The sequence below is a fragment of the Phragmites australis genome, chromosome 3 (genome assembly GCF_958298935.1).
Source record: "Phragmites australis chromosome 3, lpPhrAust1.1, whole genome shotgun sequence".
NCBI classification, from domain to species: domain Eukaryota; kingdom Viridiplantae; phylum Streptophyta; class Magnoliopsida; order Poales; family Poaceae; genus Phragmites; species Phragmites australis.
The window spans coordinates 7,868,927-7,879,582 of record NC_084923.1 but is presented as its reverse complement, the minus strand read 5'-3'; the positions used below and the strand labels follow the sequence as shown (position 1 = coordinate 7,879,582).

General features: G+C 45.7%; 1 protein-coding gene across 1 annotated transcript; it reads right to left on the bottom strand.

Annotated features, from left to right (window-relative positions):
• Positions 1-4,792: 4,792 nt before the first annotated feature.
• Positions 4,793-10,656, bottom strand: LOC133911916 (uncharacterized). The gene is made up of 5 exons (XM_062354395.1): positions 9,752-10,656; positions 9,305-9,649; positions 8,932-9,204; positions 6,223-6,450; positions 4,793-5,373 (listed from the first exon to the last, which is right to left on the bottom strand). The coding sequence occupies exons 1-5, from the start codon at positions 10,151-10,153 to the stop codon at positions 5,053-5,055; spliced, it is 1,569 nt and encodes a 522-aa protein (XP_062210379.1). The 5' UTR covers positions 10,154-10,656; the 3' UTR covers positions 4,793-5,052.

Below are 10,656 nucleotides of genomic sequence, written 5' to 3'. Positions count from 1 at the left end.
GCTCCAAGCCTTACCCCATTAGCTCAACCTTTTAAAAACTCAAAAAACATTGAATGTGCGTAAGTCTATAGACAACGATTGTTTCAACATGGCTATACAAATGCTTGCATGTGACGAGTTCCAGCTATCAACGGTATAAGAGTTATCTTCCAGTCTAGAGTTTCCCCGTCCACCTCTATATATAGTGCCCGTTGGGGTTAAATGTAATCATTCATCATTTGTTAATCTATACAAACTAAATATTAGAGCCTGGTTAGTATTAGGGTCAGATCTAGTCTAATCCACCCACAATCCAAATCCATCACATTCTCTGTCGTGTTGTCCACTGCCATCTTCACATCTGGATCTGGCTGCCGCCTCAATCTTTATGTCTAGATCCGGAAGACACCGTCCCTATTAGCCATCCTATTTGGTGGATTTGCATCGCTCATCGCCGCCCTATCCTCCATTGCGGTGCATCGGTTGTCGGTCATTCGTCTAGAAGCATGCCCTCATTCCGTGTCAGGCATCGACGGGATCTGCTCGCCCGACGCTGTCTTCATCTTGGAGGTCGCATGTCGTCACTTCTCCACCCTCTTCGCCTGTCACGGTCGCATCCGCATTGTTGTTGTGCCCACTCGTACGTTCCCATCGTGAAGTCCATCGTGGCGGTGCTTCTCGCCATCACAGAGGCGCTCATTGTGGAGGCACATCATGTCATCGCGGAGGTGCATCTTCCCTCCGCCGTTGGTGTTCCCTACGCCCGTCGCGGAGGTTCTCCTCCCCTTCGCCATTGTGTTACACGGTCATCAAAGGCAGAGCAACGATCCGGTGCCATCACGTCGCCCCCATCGCGAACGTCTTCCACCCGCCACCCTATTGCACCCGATGACGCAGATTTGACTATCCCTTCCTTTGTGCAACCTGCTCTAGGGCGGATTCGGTGAGATCTACCCCCTCCCTTATCGTCGATAGCCCATCGTTCCATGTCATGAGTCGATGCCACCTTGGCGGCTCTCCACATTAGGGATAGCACGGCCTCCCTTCGTCACTCTCTGTCGTGTGCGCCGTCATGATCCGCCCGTAGCCTGTCATTACATTCTGCTTGCCTACTGTCTTGCACCGGGATCTAGTCATCTTCTGTCGCGTCATGCTGCATGCCATCGTTGCCTTCCACCACCCTCCGTCACAGCACAACAGGTCGCCTGTCATGACCACTTACCTATCATCATTGTCTGTCTGTGCTTCATCACCACCATCTGTTTGCGCCGCCATCGCGGTCATCCATCATCGCAACTCTTTATCACGTGTCAGGATGTTCTTCATCATCACCACCATCCACATCGGGGCTCACTTGCTCTGTCGCACCACTCTTCATCGTTGTTCGTCCCTATCTTGGGGTCGTCTGCCTCTATCTTGAGGACATCGAAGTCTCACGCTCGACGGTGACTCCTTTGTTGTTCATATTGATTAGTAGCAGCTTGTCATGGTGACTTCTTTACCGCTCTTTCAATCTAATTTTTGCTTGTATCTCCAGTATGTCAAGTCATGTTTCTGTTGTGCCAATCCAAATATGTTGCTATCTGCTGCTAGCTATCTTTTGTGTCATTTTGCTACTACTATTATCAATATGCTGCTAGTATCCTGCTTTAGAGTTATGTCTTCCACCGTGTCTAGATTCCATGTTTTACGCTTCGTTTGTCCATTCAAGTCCACACATATACTCTTTCAATTCATCTTAGCCATGTGTGTCCACAAATTCAGTTAGTCAGTCAATTACTTCTTTTGTTTTATGGTTAGTTGAGTCTCGTTGATTTGGCTAATCCCATCATTGTCATCATTGATGCGACCTTGCCTTCTTGGTCCTTTTGTAGCCATTTTGCTACACATCATGACCAATGGTCTCCTTCATCGTCATCACGATATTGTCTTCTTGCTGTCTTGTAGCAGTGATATCTTTCTTCTCCCTTCGGCTTGATTTGACACATATCACTATTCTCGTCGTGTTCAAAATCTCCAAAGCAAGATTCATATTTGAGGTATTTGCTGAAGTACACGTTGTGAAAGCAGTACCCCTTGTGGAGGAGTTTGTTTTCACATCGACATTGTTCAAGAGTTGCACGCTTCGACGACATCTTCGATATCGTACTTCAATGTATCATTTTTTTTAAAGAGTTGCAATGTAAATGCAATGATGTTGCATTTGAGGGGGGGGGGGTGTCAAGAGTATAAGAGTCATCTCCTAGTTTAGAGTTTCCCCCATCCACCTCTATATATAGTGCCCATTAGTCTTCAATGTAATCATCCATAATTTATCAATCTATACAAACTTAACACCAGCTATTCAAAGAGATCAAAGTTCACTACATGGACATGCCATTTTACGTAAGTTATTAGATTCATGTAATCACTCTGTTTGCTTATGTTTATAAAGTTTCTTATTATTGCAGTCGGTGTCTAAATTCAAAAGAAAGTTGGCACATCGTTGGAAGCTTTATGTTCAATGGTTGGCAAAAATATTTTATAGCTGGCCTGGGATGGACTATTGACATTGCAAAATGTTTGCATATTCTATTGATGTCATCTTTTCATGGCCAATTCATCTATATGTGTTCGATGTGGAGGTTAAAAGTATCTCTACATTGGATCCATGGCCTATACCGGTTTGGTTTAAAGAAGATGATCCAGTCATGTACTATGTCTTCAAAATTTTAAAGACTGTTAATAACCTAAAGCTAGCACTCAAAGCAGCAAACCCCACATGGAATTATGATACCTTTGTATGGCATCGTAAGTTAGTAAATTGTGTTAAAAAAAGAAGATTGGTAATTGTTTAGAACATCAATACAACAAATGAGATTATATACATATATGTAACTGATCGTTCTTTGTAGGGATGTGATGGGGTTTTTTGTTATCAAATTTATGTGTGCGTGGACTGGTGAACAACGAGAACCATCGATTTGCACTATGAATATTCTCCACTGCACATCTGTTTATAGTAACCTCTTGGACCATACAGTTGTACAATTATTTTTCTTGACAATGATATATAATTTACGAACATGATTGGTACGAACTGAGGAAGAAGTTCTTGGTAGGTCTATAGAAGTGCAATACAAATGAATAGAAAGAGAACATCCCCATAGCTATATGGGAAATTATTAAGCGCGTCACGGATTTGATGGTTCGTGAAGATAAATTATTTGTGATGTTACTTTTGTATGTGATTATGTATTAAACAATATATTATTTGTTGTATCATTTATTTTTCTTTTAGTTTCAAATGTGATGGTTGTATAACTGTAAGTGTGTCATCAGTGGCGGGCCCAGTATTTTCAACCTGGGTGTACATACCCGTTGCACTCGTGCCCACAGCCGCGTGCCCCACCTTGCTCATGTCCGCACTGCCGCCATGCCCTGCCTAGCTCGAGCCTGCGCTGCCGCTGCCCTCCAGGACTCTGCATAATTCATAAGAAATTTTAGCCTTGTGATTAAAAGGGGCATGTCCATCTCAAATAAAATTGGGGCCAAAGGGTTGGAGCAAGTGCTGCAATAGGGGCAATAGGGGTCCATTTTTCTTTATTGGGTCAAAGAATGGATTGTAGTGTTCATGGAAGCTGCCAACAGAGTTATTTCTATTTCTAAAGGATTACACATCTTAAAACCAACAATTGATGGATTCTAAAGTAGGATGTAACAACTCACTTTTCATGCAAGCTTTCTTGTTATAGGGCTTGCTAAGCATGATGTACATACATTCAAACATAATCCTTAACAAACATGAGTTCGTGATAAATGATGGTCAAAAATAACCTTCTTCTTACCTAATCAACTAAAGAATCCAGATTTGGAATACATGGCATCATGAAAAATGTTGTAAGCATCACAAAAAGAAATCTGAAATATGAATCATGGCTTTCTTGTAACAGCTCACACTATAGTGGGATTGAACTAAATAATTCTTTGTGCAATTTAGGGACATGTCATGTTGCTTTATGCTCATTGTGAAATATGCAAATATTTGAATAGCATAAACGCTTCCTTTCATTTGTACATTTACATAATTCAGTGCTTGTTTTCCTTGTTCAAGATTGGAAAATTTTATTGAGCGTTGTATCATACACAGTAACACAGAGATGTTAAATCAAGCAACATACAGCAATAAGACATCAATTGAGATGTGCTGACCTAGTATGCTCTGATTAGGTGAAGGATGAGGCACATGTTTGTTAGGTTTATTATTGTATCTAATCTTAAACTGAAACTAAAGATCGATAGCCTGAAGTCATGAACACCACGTTCGCATTATGAAGTCGTGACTAACCTGATTGGAGGTTCGTCTAAGGCCGCGAAGACCCCTGCCTGCATGAGGCAGGTGCGTTGTTGATGTCGATGCTGATGTTGTTGTTATTGGATGCTCACCGGTATGGATGGCTAGTGATGGACAATGATCTTCAAGTTGCTCCAAGCATCCCTTAATCGGTTAGATTTTTGGTTCTAGCCTCCATTCGATTAGATGCACTTGTATTCATGAGACAACATGTCGAAAAACCCCTTTCTTATAGGCTCGAGCTGGTTGGGACCAAGTCCAAAAGTCAGTTTTGGCTGACTGATCATAAACAGTCAACTATGGCCATATTCTCAAGTGAGGCGGTTAGACAAGATCAACACTAACGTTTTTTTGACGAAAGTCAGTTTTCGGTAAATAAGGTGCCGATACGGATGCTAAAATTATAAATACAATAATATATTATCTATTTCAACAAATACGGTCGCTTATGTTGTCTAATTTTGAATTTTAGCCCTATTCTCAACACTGTACTCCAGCCTCAGGGCAAATTAACTCCGTCTCAGCTCACCTACTGGCTACTTGCGACTTAACTACTACAGATCTGACGAGAAATCAGACGCCATTACTCATCACTTGGTTAGATTATTTATTAGATCGAGGTTGATCGATGCAACTGGAGAGGCCAAAGTGACAGAGCTCTCTTCCACTCCTGTTTGAAACCTTCACTGAAGCAGCCCGTCAGTCAGCAGACACCACACCACACCCATGCTCCTCAGTCCTCACCGCTGCCGTGGCAAGCTGATGTTGCCAATCTCCTGGAACGGCGAGCGCTTCGGGATCACGCTGGGCGAGTACTTCACGCGGCAGATGAGGACGTGCTTCTCCTTCTCCTTGCCGCATTCCTGCGATCGGTGGTGCTGAGGCTTGGTTCTTGGGTTCTCCATCTTGCACGCTTCTGACCATTCATCTTGGCTAGGAATGGTAGGAGTTGGAAAGTGGGCTTTGAATGTGTGTAGCTTGCTTTGGAGCTCTGAAATCTTCCTCTGCAGCTCGTCCACTTCTTGTTCTGACACTTGCGCCCGGTGTTTCCACTCTAGCATCTGGCACATGTTAAATTTTTCGTTTAGATGACTACCTCAATGGCTTACCTTGATACAAGCATGAAGCAGCAGTACTAAACTGGATACTGACGCTCACAAATTAAAGAACTCAACATTTGAGATGTTCAGGCTTCAGAGTTCAATACTTCAATCACCAACACTACAAGATGTTGTGTTTACCTAATTCTCAAACTAGAAAACAAACCAGTCTTCAAACCATATTGAACGTTTATTATCAGTAAAAATACACAAAGAAGCACTAATAGGTCGGTTTTGAAATAAACTTCATGTACTTCCTCCGTTTTTTTTTAAAAAAAAATGCTTTCTGTGTGATCAAACTTTCTAAAATTTGATTCTCAATAGAAGTTATAAAAGTCAATGGTCAATTGAAGGGTGCTTTTACGTCAAGAACAGACAAAAAAAATAGCATTTGTAGAGTATCAGGAGTTCAGGACTAGTTGAGCATTGCTGTAAGAAAGAGTAATTCAGCAGTAACTCTGGAGTAAGGACTAAGTTACCAAATGCAGATAAATTTCAGTGCCGAAGTAGATTTTCTAAAAGCAACCTAATATAGGAGTATATAGTACTCCATTTCATGTTCCTAATTCCAGGAATAAATAAGCATGTCTCTGAAGAAAAGAATGGGTAAGTACTAGGTGTTATCAGCAGTTCATCACAGCCTCCACAAATGCAGCACCTTCTTTGTCATAATAACAAAAGGAACATAAGAACATACTCCGTTCATAGTTAGTACTACACATACCAGTCCTGTACTCCTGTGCATTTACAATAAACATGAAGCACTTCAATTACTAGTGCATGAGCTTAGAACTTAGAACCTGTACTTACTTGAGAATTCAGGGAGCGTAGACTGATATCAGAAGCAAGAGCACGATGCTCCCATGTATCCTTGGAAGACTGCAGCTCTTGCATCTCCAACCTGACCTGCTCCAACATATCTTGCATCTCTGTCCATTGTTCTGATTCTGCCTTTACTTGCCCCATTATCTTCCCCATGATCTCCCTGCAGTCGCAGCAGCTTCCAGATCCCACCGTTTTGCACTCTTCAGCCATAATCTGATGGACAGTTGGTGTTAGAATTATTGGAGTGGGCCTATGAAATAATTCTTAATAAATCTCAAAATTCCATATTACAGAGATGTGATTCATATTGAGACTCACCCTCTGTTAGTATCATATTATTAATAGATGTAGAGGTGGAATTTTTTCTTCCTATATATATATAGACTGTTAATTGAGAGTAGCTTTAAAATTAGGAAGACTCTCGTTACGTGGGTCTATATAAGAGTTAGGATTTTATCTCCATCTCGGTATCGGTGTGCACCGATAATCGGGAGAGCAGGTCTCTAAAACCCTCGCTCTTGAGATCTTGTACCAAGAGAGGGCGAATAAGATTTTTGTAAGTGCTCCGCGCGACTGCTCAAATTCTTCACCACGGCTCGTCTTTCTGGTTGTTTGGACATTGTCCGCTGTCATCGTCAACATATTCGGCGCGTCATCAGTAGGATCGATCGTGCCGTCAACACAGTGCAACTAGTATCTTCAGCAACCTCCACAGCGTAGGACCAGTACGTAAAAACCATATTACTCGTATTTTATTTCATGTGGTTTCTAATTTTGAGTGTAGTAGATCTAGATATATGTAGTGCTTTTATACACATAACTAGATTATGCTATGGTAATATGAACATGTTAGTTTATCAGTTTACGCTCATGAATTATTTATACATTAAATTAAACCTAAAAGTACTAAATTTTCCAATAAAAGGAACAGTTACACTAAAAGAATTTCTGCGAGCAACACTGAATAAATTTAGCGTGACTTCAATTAGCCCAACACGACAAATGGTTCGGTGCAAAACAAAACTCTATGATGGTGAAAACGCTCGTCGACCAATTTCGAAAGCATTGCTAGTCCGACAAACTGAAGCATATAATATCATAGCTTACTCCTAGTACAAATTGCTTGAAATTTGAATGCGCTGCCTCTTCAACTGGCTCTTCTGGCAAAGCACAATACTGGAATGCCATTCACTCATTCAGTTACACCAACAGACTTCAGTGTACGAGTAGGCACATGCGCATGAGCAGATATGTTCCAGTTGATACACAAACTAGCTCATGCGAAAGCAACTCGACGAGCACATGCCCTGGTCCCGAGGCCTGGCCCAGACCTTTTGCATTGGCCGGGAAAAGCTAGATTTCTCGTTGTGGGGGCAACATCTCCTATGCGAAGGTCATACTTGGCCTAAATACATTATGCCAGCTTGTGGATTCAAAGTTTATAGTGTATCTGGTAGAGTTCTAGTTCTAACAATTTTTAGAGTAGAATATTTTTAGCTTATAAATTTTTAGAGTTGAAGATGTGAATAGACTAAGAGTTTTTAAGACATATTGTTTTTATCTTGAATTGAAAACATATTTAAAACACTTTATTTTATCTTATAAATTTTAAATTCTATATAAATCTTAAAGATGGAGCTCTTCCAAATAGATTCTCGACGCCTTTGCCCAAAGTGGGTACTTCCGTTCCTGCCCCGACACGTGCTTGTTGTCTTAACTGAAGTTCAGCTCCTTCGCAGTTTTCAAATTTGCGCGTCAGAAGTCAGATTGAATTTTCGCATCCACTCAAACATATCCCGTCGGCGCCGAATCGTTCATCCCCAGAACAGTCAGGCACAGCATCGTCATGCTTGAGCCCCAAGTGACTACATTTGTTGGACGAGTTGCAGTGATGCAGACAGGCACATGCACAAGTGCAGATGCAGTCTAGAAATTAGCAACCTCACAAACAAAATAACTTGAAGACGTACAGGCAAAGCTTCTCGCAGGCCCATGTCTCACCTCTCACGTGAGCGATACAAACAGAACTATCGAAAAATGACGACTTTTAGCCCAGGATCACTTGCGGCGAGGAAGGCAGCATCACTGACAGTGTGGGCCGTCTGGCGATCATTGACGGTTCAAATCAGGGGAACTTATGGTAAAGCTATCTTTTGAATTCTACTAGTAGTGAGGCGAAGCAAAGCTAAAACTAGAAGGACCACGGTTCTTACAAATGGTCCCGTCCACTTCAAAAGAAAAACTGTGACTATTAACAGCAGCATAGTATAAATCCGAAAAGGCACGCAACAATCAACCCATATGGCCATAATGTATTAGGTGTCGAGCGCATCGGGTCAATCCATAGATCTGGGGACCCAGGGGATCATCGGACAATTACTCATCTCCCTACGAACCCAGTGCACAACCCTGTACAAGTGATCCCCACGGCACAGCGACGCCATTGCATCCGGGATTTCAAAACTCGGCTTGCTCTCCCGGATGAAACAAAGCCGACCTCATCATGTATTGATAATGGCGTCAAGTGGAGTCGAGTCGCTGACCGGCAGTGCCCCCAGGTCAACGACATTCGGGCGCCCAAGACTAACGGCGAACCGCTTGCTACTAATCATGCTTCCCGAGAACTATCGAAACTGGAGTGATGAACATACTAAGCAGTGGCACGAACAGTAAGGGGCCAAATTTGAATCTTACCTTCGGTTGCTGGTGACGCTGCTCCGCCGCCATGCTCTGGCGCCTGCGGCCGTCCCGGGCCAACGGCACGTTGCTGTTGCTCGCGTTGCTGCCCCCGCTCCAGCTCCTCTGGCTGCTCGCGCTCGCCTTTCGACTGTGCCGGTTGCCGCATTTCCTGGACTGGCAGCGAGCGTTGTCGCCGGCGGCGACCATTTCCAGGCGCCGGCTGTACTCTGCCATCCTCTCCCGCATCCCCTTTGACATCCCCTCCATTTTCATCCTCAGCATTTCTACCTTCAGTATGCAAAGTACGTAATGAACGTTCAGCAATCGGCAATGAGTTACAGCAATACAACATCTCCAGGCTATACGTGTTAATATTAAGATGCTTTACATCAGAGGTACTGTTGGCGCTGTGGACGCGCTCATCGTCGTCGCTGTGCTCGGCCTGCGGCGGTAGCAGCGGGGCGACGGGCAGGGCGATCTCGCGGATGTCCTTGACGCAGGGCTCGGTGTCGACCGGCGGTGGCATCTTCTCGAGGCGCCGGCGGAGCGAGGACGCCTGCCGATCGAAGTTCCGGCCGTGGCTCCGCTGCAGCTCTCGCAACCCGCTCATCGCCCTCCTCCCGCTCTCCTTCTCCACCCGCAGTTCCTCCATCATCTCCTCGAGGTCCTCGATCCCCTCGTCCAGCGCCGCCACCGCGCCAACGTCGCCCCTCTTGTCGATCTTCTTCCTCCCCTGTTGTTGCACCCGTCCGTACGAGTACACATCATCATCAGAGATCAGACTGGTGCAACGTGCAACGACGAGGAGTTCATTTGGTGCGTGATGTATGTTTACCGAGACGAGTGTTTCGACGGCGGACTTGAGCGCGGCCTCCATCTGCCCGCGGTGGCGGTCGAGCTTGCGGAGCGCGACCTCGCGCTCCATCCGGAGGAAGTTGCACTCGGCGCGGAGGATCTCCGCCTGGAACCGCCACTTCTCCTCCTCCTGCTCCACGGCATCCTCCTCCTGAGACTGCGGCGGCGGCGACGCCGGCGCGGACTCCAGCCCGCGCACGCGGCGCTCCATCTCGAACAGCGCGCCGAGGTTGACCGGCCCCGGCGCTGCCGCCGGGCGGGGCTGCGTGCGCCCAGCGCTACGGCCGGGCCTACCACCGCCCGACCTCCTCGCTAGGTTGAGGTTGATGATCCTCGGCGTCGACACCGCGTGCTGGCTCTTGGCCGTCCGCCGCGCGGACATCGAGGCGCCGCTCCGGGCAGGGCAGATCAGATTGGCGCTTCCAACCGAACCCAACCGAACGGAGAGAAACGGGGCGGGCGGAGAAGCGTGCGCGGATGGATGTCGACGGGGTGGAGTGGTGGGTTCCCTTCTCTTTCCCTCGGGTTCAGGCGGCAGCGGTCGGGGGCTTTTGGTGCTGCGGGTCTGTGGAAGGTGTTGGTCGGAGGGAGAAGGCGTTGGGAGGAAAAATACCGGATGCACGACAAAGGAAAGGAGGCGGTGTTTCTCGTTTTCCGCGAAAAGCCACCATTTGAAAGGATCTTCGCCGGCAAATGACTGGATTGCCCCACGCCGGGCTGGAACTCCGATTCGGCAGCAACCCAGAAACGCATCGATTGAGCAATGACTGCTGGGTGGTGGGATGGGGATCGAGCGGGCAAAGCTGCTGCTCGTTTCGGGTGGCTATGGCGAGGACTTGGCCGCGCGTTGCAGGCGTGAACATTTGGCGTTACTGCGCAGGCGCT